The 26,220-nt window shown below is 42.4% G+C and overlaps 1 protein-coding gene across 1 annotated transcript in view; it reads left to right on the top strand.

Annotated features, from left to right (window-relative positions):
• The window catches only part of LOC107109754 (rho guanine nucleotide exchange factor 10-like), a gene marked incomplete at its 5' end in the record, with an annotated part of 99,195 nt that extends 85,049 nt beyond the window's left edge, over positions 1 to 14,146 (top strand). Inside the window, 2 exons of the mRNA XM_015410442.1 lie at positions 8,049 to 8,171; positions 13,055 to 14,146. Coding sequence (XP_015265928.1) covers positions 8,049 to 8,171; positions 13,055 to 13,569 — 638 coding nt within the window. The remainder of the gene's footprint in view (positions 1 to 8,048; positions 8,172 to 13,054) is intronic.
• Positions 14,147 to 26,220: the final 12,074 nt, after the last annotated feature.

The raw sequence follows: 26,220 nt of genomic DNA, 5'->3' as shown, positions 1-26,220 counted from the left end.
ATTAATCGCTTTTCCCCCAAGTGGGCTCAAAGTGATTTACAGTTACTCTTTAGACAGGGGACTAACAATGTTTTTTAGGGGATAGGGAAGACAACATATAATTCATTTAAGTTGCTCTTGCTGTACTGCCCGGTGGAAACGTTTCTGAATTGACTCAGTCATGTTCCGAACAGCTGCATCGCCACACCGCCTGGCCGAAGCATCCCACTGCAGGGATTTTTCTTAGCTGAGTAGATTCTTCCGCCTTCCGGGTCCAGACCAGGACGTCTCCAACCGAGAGCTAACACCTTCCCAGAAGGGAGTTGGTGTGCCCACCCTCTCTAAGGAGTGGTTCCCATTTTATCTACTTGCCGAGGCTTTCGAATCGCTGGGTGGACAATGAGCTGGGGACGACAGGCTGGCTGCTCACACCAGCGCAGGGCTAGAACTGACAGTTCGGATGTTAAGACAGTGGGATATACCCACTGTGCCGCCGATCTAACAGCACCAGTGCCGCCACACCACCTCAATCCAGATGCCTACGGAGGTCGTCAGTCAGGGCGGCCAGCACCGTCTCCGTCCCATGGCCTGGGCAGAAGCCGGACTGGAAAGGATTGAGGACAGAAGCATCACCCAGGAAGCTCTGTAGCCGTAATGCCACCACCCTCTCAATAAGTTTGCCCAAATAGGGCAATAGTTGGCCAATTCGGCTGGGTCCAAAGATGGTTTTTTCAGGAGAGGGCGGACCATCGCTTCCTTGAGTGCCTCGGGGAACCGCCCCTCCAAGAGGGACTTGTTGCCAATCTCCCGCAAGGCACCTCGGAATCCCTCATGGCCCGCTTTAATGAGCCAGGAGGGGCACGGATCAAGGTCGCATGTGGTTGGACGCACAGATACGAGCAGTCTGTCAACTTCCTCCAGACTGAGTAGGTCAAAACACTCTAAACCCAGTACCAAAGACGTGCAAGGGGCCTCAAGTTCACTCACTGTTTCAATTGTGGCGAGGAGGTCTCAGCAGAGCACCAGGACTTTATCTGCAAAATAGCTTGCAAATGCCTCACAGACAGTATCCAATTCTCTAACATTTTGCCTGCCCTGTGGCAGAGCTGTCTAAAGCCGAATCGTACTAAATAATTGGGCCAGGCGTGAGCTAGCAGATGCAATCGAGGTCGCATAGAAATCTCTCTTTGCAGCCTTGACTGCCATCTCATAGGCTCTCATAAGCGTCCTATAGGATGGTCTTGATGCCTCGTCGTGAGCACGACGCCACGGTCTCTCTAGCCGTCTCAGTTCTCGCTTCAGCTCATGCAGCTCCTGGGTGTCCCAGTGCGCGCCCCTAACACGAGTGCGGAGAGGGCACCTGGGAGTGATCTCGTTGATGGCTGTCCTCCACCAGCTCATCCAGTGAGCCACCAGGGGGCCTCGGGTCCTGCAGGGCCATCTGGAGTCGCATAGGGTCCATTTGGCACCACGGGCGAGCAAAAATCCGCTCACTGCCTAAACAGGCTCAAGGTGGAACATTCAGACAGGCCTTCAGGGCCTGGTGGTCCGACCATGGCACTGCCTCAGCAGTGATCCGATCCACCGTCACCCCTGCTGCAAAGATCAAGTCGAGCATGTGACTGGCCCGATGCGTGGGGACTGAGACAAATTGAAGGCGTCCCAGTGCCACCATGGATGACACTAGATTCGTAGCCCGGCTGGAGGTAGCGTCCTCGGCATGGACGTTGAAATCACCCAAGACAATCAGCCTAGGGTGCTCCAATGCCCAGCCTGATACGGCCTCCAGCAGGGACAGCAGGCTATTGGCCGGTGCGTTAGGCAGTCAGTACACCAGCCAAATCACCAAATTCTCAGCCTCCAGCATCAGACCGACACACTCAATGCCCGCGATCTTCACTGATGGGAGTGTCTTGAAGGAATAAGCCTCCCGAATGAAGATCGCCATTCCTCCCCCCACCCCCTAGGCTGTGATTGGTGGAGGACAGAGAACCCAGGTGGAGCAAGCTGCGTAAGAGCTACCGTCTCCCCCTCCCGCACCCAAGTCTCGGTCACACATGCCAGGCCAGCTCATTGTTTCAGCACAAAATCCCGAAGGTTGTGGTTTTGTTGTTAATAGACCTGGCGTTACACAGCACCAATGACGGAGGGGGGCCCCACTGCCAGCCACCCTTGGGATGGGCTGTAGGCTGGAAGGGCGCCGAGCCACTTTGTTTCTCTGCGTCCTTCCCCACCTAGGCCCACCGCAAAACTTCCCCTTTCCCAAGAGCACCGGAATTTGGTTCCCAGACATTTATTACCCTGGCGGTCTCTGCAGTCCTTCAGACCACCAGTGAGTTGAATGACAGAGAGATAACAAAATCCACTCCTCGTGCAACAGAATAATACAATCTAAATCTTCTGTTATCAAATACAATCTGAGTGCTGCTATGCAAAATACAATTTACCTGACCTAACTAGTCATACCAGGGAGTCTTATTTACTTAAACATTTTAAGTCCCTGGTAGTCGCGATCACACCATCACGTTCATCCATCATACAGCACTCATCCACATCCCCCCTAGCAGACAAGCCAACATACACCTACATATACTACTTCACATGCACACCAAGCTGTTGCCAGACAGAAGGGTTCTGTGTCTGTATCCACAACTACCAAGAATGAAGGTGCCTGGCCGCCGCTTCTGGCACTTGAAAATGTTCCCCATGCTCGCCAGTGGGTGGCTCCGTTAAACTTCGGGTCCCCGGCTTTTCTCAGTTGCAATACAGAGACCTTACAGGGGAGTCACAGTCCGTCAATAAATTCTGCTCCGCACGCCCTACCCGATCTCTGCAGTCCAACAGATCCGCTACTCAGCCTGTCGGAGGGTCCCAAGGGGGGCTAAAACCCTACTCCAGGCCCCCTCATCGCCGGCCACAGCTACATTGCGTCCATCGCCCTCCCCATGCTCCCAGCCACTTCCGAGGCAGCACCAGCCACCGCAGTAAGAACCCCACACGGGCCCCATCACAATGGCAACTGCACGGTCGACCAGAATAAGAGAAGCCCTGGGGGCCGCTTGAACACCATCCAAGGACGCCCCATGCTGCACCACGGGGCTCCCCAGCCGTGTTGACAGTCCTGAGTCGCCCCGGGGGTAGGGAGGTGGGTGTCCGAAAAAACCTCCATGTTGCGGCACAGCTCTTTCGCACCATGGTCAGACTCGCACCACGCTGGGAACCAAACTGCAGATATTCTGGACGGCTCTCACACTGCAGCGCGGCTTCTGTCTTTGGCAGAATACGATGTTCCTGGTATTCTTAGCTAACTGGAACTGGCTAAATTAATTTGTAGTGGAGGAGCTCGAGCACCAGGGCTCACTCCCCGTCACCATCAGAGCAATTTATCGCCATGGCAATTCCATACAATTTCCTCTCCCTAAGCCTCCAATTGCAGCACAGCGATGCAAAGAAAAGGAAAAATTCCACTGTATCTCAAGGCTTCTTGCTCTCTCTCTCTCCCTCTTGAAAATATACGCTGAAATAAGGGGGGTTGAGTTCCAGTTTCCGGTGAGGCAGATGTAATCGGCTTGTTTGGGAGCTCCAAAGATAACTAAACTACAAAGGTTTTTAAATAACTTTTTAATGTTCTGCGTTCAGATATCATTATCTAGCCTGACGGAAGCTTGAGAACTCATCTGTTATCTGAATAGTTGCCTAGTCAGGCAGTTCTCCAGGCCTTGGAAGTAATGCCTAAGAAAAGAAACTTGTGTTGTTCAAATTCGTGGTTTGTTTAAAATTGATTTAGAATGGGGCTTCTTTTGTAAAGAGGAAACTCTAAACAACTAAGTAAAAGGAAATCCTAAGTAAATATTTTAATGGCAAGGTGCATTGAAGCTGCTGGCATTATTGTGATGGAAGTGAGAGAAAGGGAGCCCTGATAAGGAAGTCAAAGCAATTTGGATAACATAAACAACTTAATAGCAAGCTATAATGTAATTAGCACCGAATGGGGCAGAAGAAAAGAGCTTACCCTTTTGAAGGTGAAAACATATCTCTGACTCGCAAGCAATCTAAATTGGAAGACTTTTATGCCCCAATAAAACTTATCAAACAGATTTGAATGCCTGGAGGAGGCAAGACGGTGGGGACAGATCCCAATTTCCACCCACCGAAGCTTGCTTCACGTCATCTACTGATTCTGCTATATGCAAATGACGTGGCCCTGCTATCTAGAACACTGCTAGGATTACAAAGGGCACTAGATTGTTTCGCAATATACTGTGAGAAAGAACACCTGGTGATAAACTTTGATCAAACAAAAGTGATGGTATTTGGTAGACATCACAAGAAGTATTTGTGGACAATGAAAGGAAACAAAATTGAGCAAGTAAATAAATTTGTTTACCTGGGTGTGTCCATTCAGGACTTGGGAGCTAATTCAGCACACTGTAATATGAGGGTGGAAAAAGCTGAGAAAACAGTACATGCTATCTTGACATTTTATCGATCTAAGGGAGGGCTGTATGTTCTGGCAGCATTGAAGTTGTTTCAAGCTAAAGTAGTAACGCAGCTCCTTTATGGTATCTACTTGGGCATTTCTGCCACTAATTTATGTGCTCTGGAGAAGGTTCAATCCAGATTCATTTGCAAGGTTTTACAGGTTCCTCTGAGGGTGCCAAATGCCCTTCTATGCGTAGAAACTGGTCTAATGAGAATAGAAGCCAGAATATTGTTATCCTCTGCATATCAATGGCTCAAGATTAATTCAAATCAAAAAGGACTTTCCCCCCTAATAAACAAAGATTCCTATCAGCCAAGGTGGATTCGAATGACCAAGACTAATTTAGAAAAAATGGGACACTCGCCTGAGGATTTATTGGCACAAAACAGCTTACAGGCGAGAAGTATAATAAAACAAAGGATTTGTGATCTAGAGCGCCAAGGGGATTTAAACCGAGCTCCTTCTTTTCTGGTCCATAATGACTCCAGATATGTAATGAAAATCACGAAATACCTGACTTATCTGGATGTGCCACCCTATAGAAGAATTCTTACCCTGGCTCGTTGTGCAGCTATTCCTTCTAAGGTTTTAGAAGGAAAATATAGAAAGATACCATATGAAGACAGGTGCTGCCCATGCTGTATGGGAGAAGTGAAATTGATGTTCCACATGTTCTTTCACTGTCCTTTTCATCAGATTTATAGGAATAAGCTTATTGCCCCCCTCTTGGATAGACCAGCACTTGATGCAGATAGTGTTGATCTAGAGAGACTTTTGATAGAGGAAGATCAGCAGATCTCCAAACAAATAGCAAAATTCTGCTGGAAACTGGTAAAATGTCACAATAAGAAGCAGATCAAGTAGAATCCTCATTTACCTTTTGCATGACTCATAAGTAGTTTAGTTTTAAACATCTTATAATTATTTTGATATAATGGACTGTTAAACTTTTCTCCTTTTAACATTTTAATGATTTTAAGATTATATGTTTATTTTTAGAGCTGAAAGCTAATTTGCTTGTATTTAACAAATATGAATTATTTTGATAAATGGTCTTTGACCGCAAATAAACATCATTCATTCTCTGCCTCTCTCCCTAACAGTTTACCCCCACCCTCTTTTTCCCTGTAACTAGCTTTTGAGATTTTATTCTAGTTTTGTCTGAAGAAGTGTGTTTTGCACACGAAAGCTTACACTTTGAATAAAGCTTTGTTGGCCTCAAAGGTGCCACTTGACTCAAACTTTGTTCTCTCTCGGAGAGTGGGGAAAACAACTGCATCTTGTCCGGGAGGGGGAATTGCAAATGAGGCTGAGGTCACAGGTATGGAATCGACATGGCGATGAATTGCTCTGTTTTTAAGTGCCTCAGCGCTCCCATTAAAAAAAACAGCCAACAGCTGAATATCGTGCACACAAGCAGGGTGAGAAGAGGAAGTGGCGCTTTATGAAATGGCCAGATCGCTTCAGAGACAGGCCATTAACGGAAGGTAATTCACTGTGTGAAAGACCTGTCCCTGTATCGCTGTACTCAGAACCGGTCCAATGACAGATACCATTCGGAATATAAATGTGAAAAAGGCCAAAAAATTAACTGTTCCCTGGAAGGGAGAGCTTGAGTGACAGGCTGCTCTTCTTTGATTGGCCAGCGCCAGCATAGGAAAATATAGGATCAGTTGATGGAAGTGGCCAGTTGTCAATCTGGAGATTACAGTTGGAACCTTTCTGAGGCAATCAATAGATTTTTGCCAGAGTTTTGGAGTCAGTGCATCTGAGAAGATAAGTCAGACAGGTTCATCTGTAGAGTGTAAGTAAAAGACTCATTGCCTTAACTGTTGTATTCCTAACATGAATTCACTATAAGAACTCAAAGTCTAAGAGTCAACATAAACTGAAATCTGCTTTATACAGACACCAGAACTGGGAGAGAGATTTGGCAAGAGTGACTGGGGTAGTGTGTGGAAATTCCCTTTCAAGCCAGGGTTAATTCCTCTGAGGAGAAGAAGATTAATCCCTGCCCAGTGTCTGAGGATTTAGCTTTGAGGAGGACTGTAACGATTTCATGTTTATTTGTGTGTGTGTCTTTAAAAGTTTGGTTTATCTTGCTGTGTGAACGTCTAGTGTGGTTGAAATAGGCAAGTTGTGTGATTGGTGAGTGACAGAGAGGGGGAGGGTTTTGGGAATGGATGCTGTGTGGATGATTTGAATGTCTATCAGGCGTGACTGTTAGAGTTATGACAGTTGATGAAGTCAGTTAGTCAGTCAGCAGAGAGTGTGGTGTAAAAGCAGTTGATAGGAGTTTTGAGTTCTGTTTTCTGTGAGAGAAGCAGAAGAGGAATTAAGTTCTGTCTCTGAGTGGAAGGAGACATCCCTGTGTGGGAAGGATTTGGTTCTGTGTGTGAAAAGAGTGACATTTAGTTCTGTGTTATAGGAGTTACAATTAAAAGCTGAGAGTCTAGGAAAAAGTACAGTGAAAAGTGTTACAAAGTTGCTTGAAACCTCCCTGTCAGAAAAAGAGAAGCTTGTGAGAGAGACACCCAGCATTTGTTCAAATCATTCCCAGTACTGTTCACATTGTTTACCCTCATATTTATGCTTTCTTTAAATAAATCCCATTTCCTTCAAGTATACCAGCAGTAAAGAATCCTTCCTCAGACCACATAGTACCACGAACGCCTAAAACCCTCGGTATACCTACCCTGTGAAAAATATTATAGAAAAAGGTTTGGAAAGCCTAAATTTTCCTGGTGGCAGTCAGAATACCCTACAGAGTAAAACTGAAAGAACATTTTGAGGTAAAACTAGACCTCCCCAAATGGGAGGTCGTCACAAGGACACTAGTCTGTTGTAAGGGAAAATGGTTTTAAACAACTCAGGAAATAGAAATAAACTGTAATTTAACCAAGGAGTGAGTTAGGTTCACGAAGTAAGAGACCAACTCCAGGAAACTTGAAATGCCATAGGAAACTCTCTGATGAAACATTGTTGCTGTAATTAAAATACTAAGTAAAACACCTTTTACAATTAAAAATGAAGAATACCTGAAAATAAGCTTTAATAACGTCATTTTGCCTACTCGAATAAATGAATTCTGTATTATCAACAATTTTTACCTCAGCAATCCAATCCCTGACTCACCTGTTCAGTCCCTGCCTGTTGAATAAACTTGTTCTTTTGTTTTACTGATAAACTGTCTCTAGTGCCGTTTCAAAAGGGAAATAAAAAGAGGGCTTCTGCTTTTCCACAACATTTTCCTTGGTCTGAGCTAAAAACTGGATTACATTCTGTGGGACAGGGTGGGACAGAAATTCTTTTAAAAACCTGTTATTTACATGCTTCCAAGGGCTGCTCAGTCACAGCAGGGAATCAAAGAATTTTGGCAGGAAGGTTAATGCCAGTGTGGGGAGAGTGAAAAGGGTCCATTGTATGAACACTTAACTTGCGGAATCACCAATATTATGATTTGTTGAGCTTTTGCAAAAATTACTTTTAATAAAGCAGGATTTTATATATGCAGTCTGTTTGCAGTAAGACTAGTCTTGTAATGGCAAAGATCATAGAGTAATACAGTGTGCTTTAAATCTTGCAGGACAGCATCGGGTCTCTGTAACCAGCCTTTTGGCGTGCTATGGCCTCTTATTGGTTGGGACAAACCTAGGGATTATAGTAGCACTCCCAGTTCCTCGTTTGCAGGGAATCCCAAAAGTAACTGGTAAGTAGAATGTCTGATCTAATCTTCTGTGGCCTATACTGAATTACTGTTCTTTACCCAAATATACAGCTTTCACCATAATTCAGATAAATAAGGTGTAGGGGTTATAAAAGTGATTTTGTTGCTGTAGTTTCAACTGAAGGTATTAATTTCCTCTGTGTGTGTGTGTGTGTATGTGTGTATCTTAGCATACAACAAAATGAAATATTGTGTTAGAGAAGTAATGCCATCTCATGATTGTCCCTCTTTGCATATGATCTCACTAGGTGAACTTATTAATCAAGCCAACATGAATTTGGGGGGGGGGGATTAGTAATCCACATGTGGGCTGGTTGAGAGTCTGTTGACCATGCTTATGGCTTGGGAAATGTACACAGATTTTTTAGTCTTGCACGGTTTTCCCATTAAACCGTTTTAACAGCTAGTTAGCTGCTTTTCTGGACAGCTCTTTCAATACAAAGGTTAAAAGAGAAACTATGATTGTAATTTAATACCTTACAGGACATGTGCCATTATGCTGCAGGGCCTTTAATTTTAAAGCTTTTGTCTAGAATCTAAGAAAGAATTTTACTTTAGTGAGACCAGCATCATTATGTAAAGAGATAACGGGTGGGGTAAGATTGATTGAAAACAAGGCCTTTGGCTGTGGATTGTGGAAAAAGCATGCAGTGTTGAGATTGCAGAAATGCCAAGTAAAACAAGTCAGCTGATCTCTTTACTCATGCTGTTGTAAAAACAGAGAACAAAGCATGAACTGTATGTCAACTTCAACTCTCAGTGTCCTAATTTTTTCTGATTTGTTCTAGGGTCAGAAGGTCACTGTAGTATATAGTAGGCTCTTCTAATGTGTTTTAATTCTGTTCACATGTTTTACTCCTAAGAAAGTGGGTAGAGGCAGAATATGACTCCCTGTTGTGTAAAGTAAGAGTTTACATGAGTTTACACAGGAGCCACCAAACAGTGTACCTGTCCAGTCCTCCTGTTGTGTGTGTGTATATGTTCCCCTTTCCCACACCACAATACTGGTTGCAGATGGTAGAGGCAGGGAATCTCAGTATGATGACACCAGACCATTTGGTGAGTATATTTAAATGTTATGGATGAGGAGGGAAAATTATAGAAACATTGTTGCATTAACATATGTGTGAATTCAGCAGTTGTGCTTCCAAGCCAAGGATGTGGTGCAACAGCAAGAATGGTGGTCACCAAACCGTGTATGACCTTGATGTAAAGGCACTGTAACATGGCATAGTTTCAAGCCAAATCATTAAGAACATATCAAGAGGAACAACTAACCAAAGGAGACTGACTCATAACTTTTTCTACACCACCGCCATCTAAATTCCCTACCACCTAGGATATTAAGATCATCTCTTGGAATGTGGCCAGCTGGCAAAATAAGGCCAAGGATGTTGAATTTATTAGCTACCTCAAGCAGTTTGATGTCATACTAGTGCAAGAAACTTGGTCTCCATGCCAGATTCAGATTGAAGGGTATAAGTCCTATACCCTTCCTGCCTTCAGAAGTAATAAAAGGGGTCGCTTCCAAGCAGGATTGTCTATTTTTGTCTCCTCATATCTTTTCTTGGAATACATCACTCTAAAGATGACTAGCCCTATGGCGCAGGCCATCAAGCTTGTCCTTAATACATCTTCTCTAATTATTGTGAATATATATGTACCCTCCTCTTTAGACAATTTAACTCTTTCTCAATGTTGGGAACACTTGGCCACTATTATGGAGGAATTAGAGAGGAAATTTCCGTCTACTGAAATAATTTTAGTGGGTGATTTTAACGCTACAGTAGGAAGGGATTGCAGCATATTTTTAAAGCTCTTTTCAATCAAGACGATATTCTTCCACCTACTTTTTCCTATCCAAGACATTCTAAAGATAGCTTTTTAAACCCAGCAGGTATGTGTCTTGCCAGATTCTGCATGCAATTCAACAGATTCTGGCTAAATGGTCTGATTGGCTTCCCAAACTCTGGAGAATTTACTTTTGTTTCCTGAGGGGCTGTAGTGTAATCGATTATTTTTTAATTTCTCCCTCACTGAAACTGCATGTCAGAGATTTTACAACAGATGATTTTATTATCAGCAGTCATTTCCCTCTCATTTTAACTCTTCAAGTTGGCCCTCGTGCCTGTCCTTCTTGTAACCTGCTCTTACAACTCTCCGGGACTGATTTACTACCTAGAATTTCTTGGAATGATCGTATAGTAGGGAAAACTCAACGACTGTTAAAATCTGGCCTTGCTGCTAAGTATAGATCCTTCCTAATAAGTGCATCCGACACTACTGCATCTATGTCAGTCTACAGTTCTCTAATATCCTATATTTCTGAATCACTGAGCATTAATGCAGGATGCCCAGGGAAAGGAGATGATCCATGGGGTCGCGAAGAGTCGGACTCGACTGTGCGACTGAACAACAACAACAAATACACTCATGGTTTGACAGAGAATGTAAAGAAACAAAAACTTTACTATGTAAAGTTTACAGTCACTACCACAATTCGAAAGCCCTAACTTTGCCACCTGAATACTTTAAAATTCAGAATCAGCTGCGCCACCTTATAAAAAAGAGAGACATGATTACATTAAAACTCAATGGGAAGAACTATATCATGCCACAACTCTAAATAATTCCAAAACATTTTGTGCCACAGTCTCAGGTGCATTCCAGGCTGATGATCCCTCCATGTCTGTTATCTCTTCTTATGTTTGGTTCCAGCACTTTTCAGCTCTGTTCTATCAAGAATACTTGCGCCGAACCATTTGAGCCTTCTACAGCCGACTTACCTGACTGGCCTCCTGTGTCACCAGAGAAAATCAAAGAACTAATTGTGTAGCTGAAATCAGGAAAGGCTCCTGGCCCTGATGCCATCCCATCCGAAATTTTAAAATTAGATCCAGACTGGTGGGCCTCCCTCCTTGCATCCCTGTTTACAATCATAGATAGAACTGGTACAATTCCCCTGTCATGGCTGAATGCAATAATGGTCCCATTATACAAAAAAAGGTGATCATACCAACCCTGCCAATTACAGGCCGATCAGCCTACTTTCCATTATTGGAAAGCTTTACGCTAAACACCTATTAGTCAAACTCAATCTTTGGATGTTGCAAGAAAAAATTATAGGCCATGAACAGCTGGGTTTCTGCAAAGGAAAGACCACTTTAGATCATTGTGTTATCTTATCCCATTTACTCAATAAGTACGCTGTACAAAATAATTAGAAATTATTTGTTGCTTTTCTAGATTTAAAAGGTGCATTTGATTCAGCTGATAGGGACCTTCTCTGGACCAAGTTAGACCAGCTAAATATGGACAGAAGACTTCTTATGCTTATTAAAAATTATATACCTCTAACACCTGTCAGATCAAATGCTCAGTAGCAGGCAATTGACACCAAAGATAAGGGCGTCAAACAGGGCTGTATTTTAGCTCCCTTTTATTTAATCTTTTTCTCAATGATGTTGGTGCTCAGTTGTCTGGTGCTGACTGCCATATTGGTGCAATACACGTACCCCTGCTACTTTACGCTGATGACACAGTGTTGTTGTCCTGCTCCAGAGTGGGACTGTCTATTGACCTGTTGTGTAGCATTTTTACTACTAATAAGCTTCAGTTAAACCACGAGAAGTCAAAGATCTTAGTCTTTTCAAAAAAGTGGAGATCTTACAATTGGGTCATTGCTGGAAAAGAGATAGAGCAAGTCAAACATTTTAAATATTTAGGTATTTATTTTCAGTATAATGCAACTTGGTCTACCCACCGTACATATGTAGTGAAATCAGGTAACATTAATGCATCAGCTATAACAGGTTTTTTTAATGGCAGAGGTAACCCTTTTGTGCAAGCTGCCATAAAAATGTTCAAGGCCAAAGTGACCTCACAATTATTATACAGCATCCCGATTTGGATTGAAGCCTTTGAATGTGCTACTAAAGGGAGCCAATCCAAATTAATTTGAAGTTATCTGCTTGGAAACTGGCATGTCTCTAACCGAAACTAGTGCATGGCTTATGACTGTCAAATTCTGGCTACGCTTGCATTATAACCTTGAACCTGGGAGCTTTATCTCTCAAATGCTCTCCGAATCCAATATGTCAAACTGGTCAGCATATACTGAGGGGGAAATTAAAGCAACGGGCTTATGTATAGAATCACTGTCTATGCTGACTTTCACTGCTGCATTTCATCAAATTAAAAACAGAATGCTAGACATTGAATGCCAGAAGTTATTTAGTCAGTCCAACAAAACCTGCTCCCTGCTGAGTTTTGAGATTCCCCTCATTACTGGGAAAATGGCCCCATATCTATCTTCTTTGCAGGTGCCACAGCAGCACAGAGCATTTTCCCTTGCCAGATGTAATGCCATGCCTTCTGCTATTTTTAATAGCAGATTCAGTAAGATAGCCTACTCAGCCAGATACTGCCCTTGTAATCAAAAATGTGTTGAGTCAATCACTCATGTTCTTCTCTATTGTCACCTATATACATATTTATGTTATATGCATTTACATTCTGTTCTAGTTAGGATGAGGGACTGTTCTGATGCATTTAAGGTTTATAAACTTTTGAATGATTTCTCTTCTAATGTCACCGAGAAGGTGGCTAAGTTTCTGTACTCTGCTATAAAGGTATGCCAAGGGATCTCACAGAAATAATCTTATATTTACACTGATGTATGTTTGTTGCAGTTTTAACTTACCTTTTAAACTGTATTTACTTGTATCAATTTTTTTCTATGACAATAAAGGCTACTTAACCTAACTAACATTCATTTCTTGTTCAGAGGATTTAATTGCTCGCAAAATAATGACCAGCGTAATGAGAACCCTTCTTAATTAAATGTATTTTCTTTTTGGCTGCAGGAAGGGGAATGGTCTCTTACCATGCACATAATGGCCCAGTTAAGTTCCTCGTAATGGCTTCCATGACAAACAAACGTAACAAAAGCAAATCAAGGCATAGTCTGAGTCAACCTCATTCAGCATCAAAAGATGATGACCAAAAGAACGTTGTTCACAATGAGCAACACGGTTCCTCCCTGAGCAACACAGATGACAATGCTGTTTGGCTTGGAGATTCAGTAGGCTCTATTGCTCAAAAAAGTGACATGTCTTCATCTTCAGGGTCTCTAACGCTATCTCATGAATCCTCCACCACTGAACACAGGCCCGAGGAGAGCGCTGTCTATGAGCTTTTGAAAGATGTTGCTCTTAATCAAAGTAAAAAACATAGATCCAAAGAAGGGAAAGCAATTTCTGTATTAGTTATCTCTGGAGGCCAAGGGCATAGAAAAGTGAACAGAAAATCTAAGCCACAGCGACCGGACGAATTGGTTTCATCTGTGATGATTTGGCAGATTCCACTATTAAATATCTAATATCATGATGCAGTATGACTCTGTAAAAGACAACATCTTTAGCTCCAGAAAATTCATTATGATGATCCCTCTTCAAAAGAGTGTGACTCTGTAAAAGACATCATCTTTAGCTCCAGAAAATTCATTATGATGATCCCTCTTCAAAAGAAAATGGTGGTGGTGTCATCATTTCAAAAGGAGTTCTAAGCTACGGTGCAACTTTCCTACGGTCTGCTCTTATGGCTAGTTATATAGATGTCAATAGGACCAATTGTTCAAGTAAGACCTCTAAAGATATCCCAAGACCTCCCTTTAAGAACTGTCTAGAAAATGCTTAACTCTTAATGCTTATCTGTGTAACAGAAATATAACTTTATAAGTATTTCAGTTCATTTTAAGCTGTTTTTTTACAATGTTGCCATTATTTATATTCCTGTTTTATGGCCTTGATCCCTACATGAGAGACAAGAAACAAATAGTATTGTACTGATGGGCCTTGCTTTCTTAAGTAACCTCTTTTTACTAAGCAATATCCTGCATGTGCTGCATATTTTACCCAAGGTTTTTGAGCAATAACTATTCCAATATAATCTCAATTCCAGAGCATGTAGATAATTTGTCAAGGCACAGACAAAAAATGGAAGTTGGTCAAATATTTGTTTTAGATTTATACTCTTTTGAAACAAACAATAATAGTTTTAAGATCTGGTATTTAAATCTATGCAGAAAATAAATGTAAAAATTCAATATGAAATGTACACTTTACTCATTTTATTTTAGAGCTTGCAGCTTTTAGTTAAGCAGTAGGTATATGTAATGTTTTTTCTTTCACTAGTGTCATTGTACATTCTGTTGCTGGCAATGGAGTGTTTGTCATTCGTGTGTAAATTGTATATGTTTGGAATTATGTGGGGTGGGGCAGGATTGCAGAAAAATAAATGTAACATGAAGCTTGGAAAGAAGAGAACAAAAGAACTGTAACATGAAGAGACCATGATGACCTCATAAGGTAATATTGAATTCAGCGCTATACAAATATATCAAATGCCTGCCGAAAGTGTACATTATTAATACAAGCTTTCATCTAAGGTTGGCTGATATTCACTTTAACTATGACAGTAGGTAAAATCCACTGCATAATATGTGAGCGGAAGAAGCTTGCCATAGTGCCATATTGTAAGGAAAGAGCATTTGTTTACCGAGAGCAAGATGCACAAAGCCCTCTTGCGCAAACTCCATTCTCCACTCTGTTTCAGTTCAAGCAGATACCATACATACCTGGGATTCAGGCTAGTCTACGAAGTCCAACACTGCTACAGTTTGGCTAACTCAGTCTACAGTTACATGCCCTGCATGCTCCTGTTTGAAGCTAGGAGCAATTTCATCTTCTCCACCCAACTTTAAGGTGGTATTGGCAGCCATTTCATAAGGTGTGAGCCTTCTTGGAGCCTGGAACCTGCTGGAATTCAGGTTGCATAGTGAGGCGCTTGCTTTGTGCCCATATAACTCCATAAAACACACAATGGGTTATTCTTGGACTTGTGGAAATTATTAAAATTAAATGGGTAGGAATTGGTGGTGACCTGCAACAATGATTATCCCACTGGCTATGAGTAGTTGGATCATGCCTAGTTGCACCCTTTTGTCCTTGATGCAGGAGGCATTGCAATGGGGAGTCCCGCTTGGGAAGATAAATCCTGTGATGTTACATCTAGTTCAGCCTCCAGTATCAGCAAATAGTAGACACTGCCAAATGAAGGTGAGAATGTGAGTTCAATATCCTTGGTCCTGGGTGGAGAGGTCATGAGAATCATTTACACTTCAACACGCTAGCTACCAGTGGGACATTTGTGACTGACAGTCACATCTGTGTAAACCCTGTGTGCTCCTAAATGCAGTTGTGTGTGATGTGATCCAGGAAAAGATACAAGTGTCAGCAGTTCAAGTAAAATGTTATTGAGCAAATATTCAGAAGCAGAAATGAACCCTGAGTCCTATGTTACCAAGTCAATGGACACAGGTCAAAAAGAAAGCTGACAGATTTTTTTATGAAGTTACCATAATATTTCCAGCCCTGGCTTTTTAGATCAATTCCCAATTATATAGATGTTCAGCCCATTTTTTGCATATGCTTAAATAAACTCTTTTGGTTTGAGTGCTGTGTTTGGAATGCTGTTACTTGTGCTTTTGAAACATAAAGGCTCTGGTCTGAATCAAGCAGATGCCATAGGCACAATCCAGCAAAGCTCCATTATTCCTAAAATCAATTTATTTCAATAGAATTTAGGCACTTAACTGTTTGCTCATTGTGTGCTCTCATTCTTTTGGAATGTCAGCTTAGATGGGTGCGAGGTTGACCTTTTCCCCATTAACAACTTTTATCATGTGAGAGTCAAGGTTACAGCCATCAAAAAATTATGTAGCAGGTTAAGCTTCCTCATTGATTTTATTGCCATTTGCCAAGATCCTAAGAACTGCAAAGCTATTGCAATGGTGTGAACTTGCTCTTCTTGAACAGCAGCTTTCCTGTTCCTTGTGGGAAATTTTGTTGTTTAATCTCATGGAGGTTTCAAAAATCATCCGGGACAGGGCTTGGGGCACATCTGTCCAAGTGAAAGATGCCAGGCTAACTCAGCCCTTGACCAGTTCTTCAAATTCCTGATGTTGAGTATTACGAATAAAGTATAGACCTATCTACAAAATATATGCTGCTAGATATTATGGTAAATAATAGCTTTAAAGTATTTTACAAACTTGTAGATCGACTGAAATACTAACAGTAACCAAGTATAAAATATAGTATTTGCTTTGTAATATATTGCAAAATGGTACCACATTGTTTTAGTGTTGGACATGAGCCAATGTTGAGGCATTTCTAGAGTCAACAAATAGATATCGTTGAATGTGTTGCTAGGTGGACCGGGTTTTGTTTCTGATTCCACTTGGAAAAAGCAGAAGTCTTTGCAAAACAGGAAGAAGGGGAACTAATGTATAACCACTACAGTTCATTAACTATTTTCTAACCTTTAATAGTATGAATGTAATAACCTGAGCCATAAAAGTTTGTATTTATGTCCCAAATAAACTCTGAAATGTTTTTAAAGCCCTCTGTGAATAAACAAGTCTTCAAAATGGTACTTGTAGTGTTCTAATTTACAGTTAAAAGTTTACCAAGCACACACACTTTGTGCTCTGCTGGCTAGAAACATCTCAGAAAGGACTTTTCTTGAAGAGGTACAATTTAAAAGCAAGTACAGTATGCATTCGATATTCCCTATACTTTTTTTATTTTACTATACTGATTATTTAAAAGCTGATTGGCAACCATATGCATTTTTGTAGTCTGGAAAACACAGAGGTGCTCTAGTTCTATGTTTGATGTAGGGCCCTGATAAATCCAATGTAATAGAGTGCTTCATGTCAGATTGGGAGTCCAGGTTTGGATTTCCACTTAGCGATAGAAGCTTGCTCTCAGCCTAATCCTAATTCACAGGGCTGTCATGAGAATAAAACAGAGGAAAGAATGTAAACTATTTTAGGTCTCCATTGGCAACAAAGGCAGGGTATAAGTGAAATAATTTGTTTTTAAATTAAAGTTTAAACAGAAAAACACTCACCGGATTATTAGCAAAGAATGCATCCTAGTTCAGACAGCATCCCTAAAAATCCAGCAAATGTTGAAGAGCTGCTGGAGTTTAATGGAGGTCTATCACAAGCACCATCAGAATAGGTAAAGGTAAAGGTTTCCCTTGCTCGAAAGCCAGTCAAATCTGACTCTAGGGATGCGGTGCTCATCTCTGTTTCCAAGCCGAAGAGCCAGCGCTGTCTAGAGACACTTCCGTGGTCATGTGACCGGCATGATTAGACGCCAAAGTGCACGGAATACTGAACCCAAAGCTCAAAAAATGGGATAGATCCATTACCTGACAGGCTTGAATGTGCTGCCTGCAGGTGGTGAGAGGCCTTAGGTGGGCTGTCATGGCATAAGCCAAGAGGCAGCATATACAAAGCAGAGTCTATGAGCTGATGGATTTTTTAAAAGCATGTGAATCTTCCTGGGACAGCATTATTTCAGAATGCAGAAGACAACTATCCCATCATGTATATGGTTGGGGACCTACCTACCTAAAGCCCTATATGGTCGGGGACCTACCTAAGGAACCACCTTCCCCACATGTACCCCAGAAAGCATTAAGATCTGGATCCCAAGATCTCCTGGCCCTTCCAGGCCTGAAAGAGACCAGGTTGGCTACAATGAGAGCCAAGGCCTTTTCTGTGGCAGCCCCTCACTGGTGGAATGAGCTCCTGGATGACATCAGGGTCCTATGGGACCTTTTGCAGTCCCGTAGGGCCTGTAAAACTGAGCTCTTCTGCCAGGCTTTCAAGTAGGGTGCCGCCTTGACATCATGGCCCTGGCCCTAATATCAATACCATCAACAACCTGGCCTTAACATCAGTATCACCACCAGCCAGATGACTAACAGCGTGGCAGGAGCCTGGAGGCGGCCATTCAAATGATGACAGAATGTTGCCATCTTGTATTATAGCTATGTGTTGCGTACCTACGGTTTTATATTGTAATCTTAATTTATGCTGGCTTTATTATATATATTGGAGTTTTAATGTATACATATATATCTATGTTGTTAGCTGCCCTGAGCCCGCCAAGGTGGGGAGGACGGGATATAAATATAATAAATAATAAATGTAGAAAGCTTCAATATCAGACAAAAAGGATTCGACCTGTAGTTTTTTGCTTAATGCACATGTGTAGAGAAAAACAGTAAATTCTATGGGATAGAGTTAGATTTAAGTGATCTGTAAGAAAGGAAAATAATTTCATAAGTTCATTTTTAAAAAGTTTATCCCCAGGAAAAACTGCCAACAATGTATGAATGTATCATTACTGAAGAAGAGTTGGTGCTTTTGTAGTACTACTAAAGACATTCAAGAGCCTATTCAAGCAAACTTTGAATGATTTTAGATCAGTTGAATTAATTGTGGGAAAAAACTTACAGAATTTGCCATTAATAAAGGTATGTTGCAATTTGGTTTTATATTTTGTCCTTTGGAGTGTCCTGCAAGACACACTTTGATCTCTATGCCATTCTATTCCAGGGCTCCCTGTCTGACATCTGAGAGGTGTCTATGGAAGTTTATGAAGTAATAAGGAGCGTGAACTTTGCAGGCAGTGATTGTGGCAGTTCCCAGAGGCAATCACAACAATAAGATTGACAACACAGTGATGGGCAAATCTGTGCACCTATTAGGTAGATGTCAAAGGCACAGGAGCCCTGCCAGAGAAGTGTTGGCAACCTTAACAATGTTATAATTGCAAAGTCACTCTGCAATGGAGGGGAAAAGCTGTGTTATCTAAATCTGCCCTAAACTTTCTGAAGCAAGCTTTGGTGTACATAGTGTAATCACGAGCTTGAATGTTTCAATGTTTCAATGATACAGCTCTTGATCTAAGATCTGGTCATCTTGCAATTGCAATCACAACAGTATAAAATGTAACAAAAGGAAAACAGTTGTTTGGCATCATAGTTTGTTTCATGCCTGATGGTTTGGGTGAACTTGAGAACTAGCACGGCAACAAAAGAGGAAAGAAGGACATTAATGCAAGATGTCAGAAATAATATTGGTCAGGTTCTTTGCATCTGATTTTATTATATGGAGACACTGCTCGTCAGAATTGCAGTCATAAAATGGTTTGTTATAACTTTATCAAATGTATTTTTAAGAACTCATGATTTTGTTCATTAAAGAAAATCAGAAAATTCAGAATGTTCATAAGGATACTGTCATCATACGGTGGTGGTGAAGTTCAGGCATTTAGATCAAATTTTTTGTTACAAGGTTTATTGTTGTTTGCAACTGTAGTCTAATGGAATGTGAATATTAATGATTCAATCTGCTTTTACATTATTCTGCTTTCGATAAAAGAACTGAGTTTAAATTTCTCCTATTGAAATTAGTGGGATTTAAAAGTACATAATCTTGGCTGGATTATGCTCATATAGGTATATTTATACAACTAATGCTAGCAGTTTTGTTATACTCATAGCACATAAGTATGTTCATTTTCTTAAATTAAATCCAAAGCTATGGTTTTGTTTATCTAAATCTGAAGAAAAAATCAATCTGAATTTCATGTGGTTTAAAAACAGCACTTAAACGTTGCCCTAGGAATTCAAGATACATTGGTGTGTATCCATATTCAGATTTGGTTCAGGCCACAGGCCAATATAAATTGAGCACAACCAGATCTGGGTGTGGAAAAATCACTGGCCTATATGCCAATAGGTGCTTCCCATCATCCAGTTCAAGGGTATAGGACAATTGTACAGTGGGAGGAAAATACCTGTTCATAGCCAATGTTTGTATAATAAGGGCGGATTTCTTTTAGTGCACCATCTAGTCCAGAAGTCATGCATAAAACAAGAATTGCTGGCTAATGTTTTACTTTAAATCTTGTGCTCTACAGAAAGCCGAGCAAGAAGGTGGAATGGTCTGATCTTTAAAACGATTCTGGAAGTACCATCCACCAGAACTAGAGATGATTCCAACATCTGGGTTTTCCACTCTAATTTTCCATCTTTGTGCTCCGTTATTGACTGGCTTGTTCTAGTCCTGCCCTGTGCTGATCATGTCCAACCACTGCATGTCAGCTGTCACTCTGCATTTATCAGTACTTGACACAAGCCTGTAGATAGGATTTTCTAATTTGGGGGGGCTTTAAATAAGTCAGGGAGCAACCCTGCACACACCCCTGCGCACACACTTCAAGCAAGCAGCCCCTCTCCCACCCTTCACTGTAACCAGCCAGGCATCGTTTTGGCAGGGGAGCCAAGGCTGCTGGAGGAGACTGCCTTCATTGCCCAACTGCTGCTGCCACAGTCTCCCCCCCCCCGGCATCTACTCCTCTTCCTCCTCCTCCAGCCTAGAGAGAGTGGCGTGGGATTGGAGGGCAACACAGGGCTTGACGTCTTGCCAGCTTGCTGGCGACGAAAGAGAGTTGCCGTGGCCGGTGAGAGGGAGCAGCCACAGCTGATGATGGACACCATTAATAAAATTAAAAATTGGAAGTCAGGGGGCCTTGGCAGTAAGTCGTGGGGCTGTGCCCCAAGAGGCCCCACTTTAGCTACGTGCCTGACTTGAGAATGGACATTTCACTGGCCATCAGTGTGCTTTGTATGTTCTCAGGAAGAAGGAAGGAAGCTCCAAATAATGATGTGCTGAAAGAATTATCTGGAAACAAGAACACATCGTAGGGACCAATGGAGCTATGGAAATGCCAGCAGCAACAGTGAAGAACAGAACTGGGAAAACAGCAAGTGTGAGACCACATGGAATTAATTCTGGCATTCTCTTCTATGAAGAAGGCATAAGCTTCAACTCCTCCAGCTAACTTCTTGTCTGGAATCAAGCTCAGTGAAGCACATCATACTAGTGCTCAGCCTGGATGGTGCAGGCTAGCCAGAACTCATCAGATCTCAGAAGCTAAGCAGAGTTGGCCCTGGTTGGTATTTGGATGGGGAGACCACCAAGGAATTCCAGAGTTGCTACGCAGAAGCAGCAATGGTAAACCATTTTTATTAGTCTCTTGTATTGAAAACCCTACGGGGTCACCATAAGTAAGCTGCAACTTGATGGCACTTCACATGCACACACATACACACACACACACCCAAAGCTCTGTGAGGGAAATTAGGCTGAGTGAGAATGGTTGGCCCAGGGTCAACCAGTGAACTTTTACGGCAGATAGTTTGAGCCTGGGCCTCCCCGTAAGCCAAATGGCCCATTGCCTGGCATGTTTGTCCCAATCAGAGATACAACCAGTGAGGCTTCTGATGTGAGCAGGAAAACTTTATTTGAACACTAGCCTGCTACCCATGCTTCGCTACGGTATTTAAGTTCCGTAAATCCAGTTATAATACTGATGATGTGAAATTTGAAATGTGACATTTGTTGTAGGAATTCTAATGGAGAAGATTGTCATGTAAGAAATGAAGTGTGACATATGTACTTTTTTTTTCTCTACTGAAGGACCTCTCTCTAGACCACATTGGTGGTTCTGCCCTCAGGTGCCAGGATCACCAGGCTGCTTGATGAGCTCGCTCTGGAGCAGGCCACATAGAACTGTCCATTTGAGAAGCAGTCGTCTGTTAAGTCAACTCCTGCTACCTTCCACAAAAGTGATGGCCTCTCTACTTGTGTTCCTGGATTGTTTTGCTCATATGGAGACTGTGTTGTTCTGAGCACTTCAGGGTGATCTTACTGGTACTTGACCTGCGCAGGTCAGTGCACCTCAGAAGTACTGTGTTCAATTGTCTTTGCCATATTCCTAAGTTGCCTCCTCCTTGTAGCATTGGTGTATCTGGCTCAACATTTGCCAGGAGCTTTCTTGGGGGCAGTAAGAGGTGAGAGGTATGAGGGGGAGTTGGTGTGAGGGAGTGGTGATGTGGTGGACATTTCTTCAGGTTTATGAAGGAGGCACGCATCGAGATGGCACCTAGAAATGTCCTTTACTATCTCCCCATAAACATTCATACCCTGGCCATGTTCCTACACCTGACAGACACCGGCCTGCCTGGTGTTGGGGGGGGGGGATTGTATTTAAAGACATCGGGGAGGCTGGGCCAGCAGCAGCGCTAAGGCAATCCTGCTGAGCAAATCTCAGTGGTGGCTGTAAGCATCCCACCTCCTCTCCTACACCTGACAGGCAGCTGCCTGTAGGAGGGGGAGGGGGAGGAGTATTAGAAGCCACTGTGGAGGCTTCTGTGAAGATACAAGTTTTTTTATAATCTTGTACAAATGGCTTTTGGACATGCGCAGTTGCCCATCCCTTTGTTTAACACCATATACCTCACTGTCCCATGCATGGTTATCATCACTCTAATTAACAAGGGAGGGTAGGATGGTATCTTTGACTGTTAGGTAACCTTTCTAAATTGGTGTAGAACTCATTGGTGCTTGGTGTCTTAAATACCATACAAAGGAATTCTCCTTTGCTATTCTACAAGCAAGCAGTGGAATTTTCCTAGTAAGCTATTATTTATTTCTAACCAGAAACTCAAAATGGAGTTCCTTTGGTCCTTGAACCATATCCCTACCCTCTGCCATTATACCACACTCACTCTGGCAGCTGTACTGATTCTCCTTTGTTTCTGGGCTCACTTCAACTTGAAGTCTTCAAAGTACAGGTGTTCACTGTAAGGTCCAGGATGCCTTAGCATACACGTGTCTTTCCAGGATTCTCTCAACCTGGCACCTCAGATTTTTTGAGCTGTCTCTGCTCCTGATACCATCCTTTAGAGATTTTGGATCTGAAAAGGCTGGAGTAGGTAGGACAGTCCTTGCAATGGTGATGTGCAGAATTCCCTTCCCAAAGAAAGCTTCTCTGTGTTTCAGTCTAAAAAATGTCCTCGTTTTAAACATCACCTTATTCTGCCAGGAATTTGGGATCTACTCCTCAGGTTTTATGTTTGCTTATGTGATATTTTGTTGTTGTTCAGTCACACAGTCGAGTCCGACTCTTTGTGACCCCATGGACCAGATCACGCCAGGCCTTCTGGTCTTCCACCATCCTCTGATGTTTGCTCAACTTCATGTTCGTTGCATCTATGACACTGTCTAACCATCTCATCCTTTGCTGTCCCCGTCTTCTTTGACCATCAATCTTTCCCAGCATCAGGGTCTTCTCCAGTGAGTGCTCCCTTCTCATTTGATGGCCAAAGTATTTGAGCTTCAGCTTCAGTATCTGGCTTTCCAGGGTACAGTCAGCTTTGATTTCCTTTAGGATTAACTGATTTGATCTCCTTGCAGTCCAAGGGACTCTCAAGAGTTTTCTCCAGCACCATAATTCAAAAGAATCTATTCTTTGGTGCTCAGCCTTCCTTATGGTCCAACTCTTGCAGCCATACATTACTACTGAGAATACCATCGCTTTGACTATGCAGACTTTTGTTGGCAGGGTGATGTCTCTACTTCTTATTATGCTGTCTAGGTTTTCCATAGCTTTCCTCCCAAGGAGCAGGCATCTTTTAATTTCATGGCTGCAGTCACCATCTGCAATGATCTTGGATCCCCGGAACATGAATTCAGTCACTGCTTCCATGACTTCCCCTTCTATTTGCTAAGGAGTGATGGGGCCGGATGCCATGATCTTAGGTTGTTTTTTTTTATGTTGAGTTTCAAGCCAACTTTTGTGCTCTCCTCCTTCACCCTCAGCAGGAGGCTCTGTAAGTTGTCTTCACTTTCTGCCATTAAAGTGGTATCGTTTGCATATCGCAGGTTGTTGATCCTTTTCCCCAGCAATCTTAATTCCAGTTTGTGATTCATCCATGCCGGCATTTCACGTGACGTACTTTGCATATAAATTAAGTAAGCAGGGTGACAATATACATTCTTGTCGTACTCCTTTTCCTATGCTAAACCAATCAGTTGTTCCATATCTGGTTCTAACTGCCACTTCTTGACCTTTATACAGGTTTCTCAGGAGACATGTGAGGTGGTCTAGTACTCCCATCTCTTTAAGGACTTGCCAGAGTTTGTTGTGACGTACACAATCAAAGGCTTTAGCATAGTCAATGAAGCAGAAGTAGATGTTTTTCTGGTACTCCCTTGCTTTCTCCATAATCCAGCAAATGTTGGCAATTTCCTCTCTTGTTCCTCTTTGAAACCCAGCTTGTACTTCTGGCAGTACTCTATCCACATATTGCTGAAGTCTAGCTTGTACGATTTTGACCATGACCTTGCTAGTGTGTGAAATGAGTGCAATTGTGCGATAGCTTGAACATTCCTTGGCATTGCCCTTCTTTGGGATTGGAATGTAAACTGACCTTTTCCAATCCTGTGGCCACTGTTGTGTTTTCTAAATTTGCTGGTGTATGGAGTGCAGCACTTCAACAGCATCATCTTTTAGCACTTTGAATAGCTCAGCTATACCGTCATCTCCACTAGCTTTGTTGTTAGTAATGCTTTCTAAGGCCCATTTGACTTCACAGTCCAGGATGTCTGGCTCAAGGTCAGTGATCACACCGTTGTGGTTGTCAATTTGTGGTTGTCAAGGACATGTAGATCCTTCTTGTATAGTTCTTCTGTGTATGCTTGCCACCTCTTCCTAATCTCTTCTGCTTCTGTTTTTGGTGTAGTGGTTAAGTGCACAGACTCTAATCTGGGAGAACCAGGTTTGATTCCCCACTCCTCCACTTGCACCTGCTGGATGACCTTGGGCAAGCCATTGTTCTGACAGCTGTCCTTGAAAGGGAAGCTCTTGAAAGAGCTCTCTCAGCCCCACCTACCTCACAGGGTGTCTGTTGTGGGGAGGGGAAGGGAAAGGAGTGTGTAAGCCGCTCTGAGACTCCTTTGGGTAGTGAAGGGCGGGGTATAAATCCAATCTTCTTCTTCTTCTTTGTCCTTTATCATGGCCAGCTTTGCACAAAATGTTCCCTTGAATTCTTCAATTTTCTTGAAGAGATCTCTAGTCCTTCCCATTCTATTGTTTTCCTCTATTACTTTGCATTAATCATTTTCTTGGTATGTGTCTTTAATGTATTATAGTCAGGTAAAAGGCTTTAAATGATTGCTCTCAAAGTGATGTTTCACTATATCTAATAGTAACCCAGCCAGCGCCTGTGTGGACTTTGAAACCTGATAAGAGTCTTCTATTCAGACTAGTTGCCCAAGTATGTAGAAAAATATAACCTGGTAAATTAACCATGGCGGTGTCTGTAGGAGAAATGAGGGGTGCAGCAGGAACCTTTTCATGCACTCCCATTCCCACTGTGTTCATTTTAGGGAGGGAGTGAAGCTGGCTTCTCAATTGTATCAAGATAGACAGAGACAGTTGTTCTAAACCAAAACTCAGTTTATTCTATTACACACTCTTAAGTCAGAAAACACTTTTGTAGCATTTCAATATTCAACATAGAATATTTCAACACAACTCCAATATCTAAATAGCGCACTTAAAGTTCTATAAAGGACATCCTTGGTTGCTCTGTCAAGACCCATAACAGAAGGGTGGTTGGCCAGATCAGCCAGGAAATAAATTCAGACATTAAGTACCCTTTTCCAACCATAGGGCTAATGTAACAGTCAAGTCTGTGACGAGCATTTGACATACATGTGACTTACACGACAAAGCTCAGTCCATTCTTTCTACCTCCGGGGTCAGGGAAGTCAAGGTAAACTGGGTTAAGCTAGGTTGACTCAGAGAGTCAAGGCTGACTAAGAGTCCCAGGAAGCTAGCTTCAGATACTCTATTTAGAATCTAACATATACATTTCCCAAAGGGCAAAAGTCATGTAAGGCAGAAGTCATGTACACTGTTATCCTGAAGGTCACAGCACTTAGCAGAGTCCTGAAGCCACCTGGGAAACAGAACCATAGATTCAACTATAGAGGCTAATTGCTATAGAAATTAAAGTATCATAGGTTTAGCAGAGGACCGGCTCAAACCAGCCCTAATTTCGCAACAGGGGACCTTTAAAAGCCTGGTCTGAGGAGGCCCAAATATTCTTCTGAGGCCATGAAATGCTGAGAACAACTGTCAGTAAAACTAAGGAAGGGGAAATCAGCTGCTCAAGCCCCTGAGAGTTTAAAAGATTACGCAGGATGGGGTGACGCCCCTCCCACAGTTTGTAATTAGTCTTGAGCCTCCAGGTT

Source organism: Gekko japonicus, unplaced genomic scaffold, assembly GCF_001447785.1.
Source record: "Gekko japonicus isolate JY-2015 unplaced genomic scaffold, Gekko_japonicus_V1.1 scaffold2054, whole genome shotgun sequence".
NCBI classification, from domain to species: domain Eukaryota; kingdom Metazoa; phylum Chordata; class Lepidosauria; order Squamata; family Gekkonidae; genus Gekko; species Gekko japonicus.
Note: the sequence above shows the minus strand (reverse complement) of the source record. Positions and strands in the feature narration are given on the sequence as shown.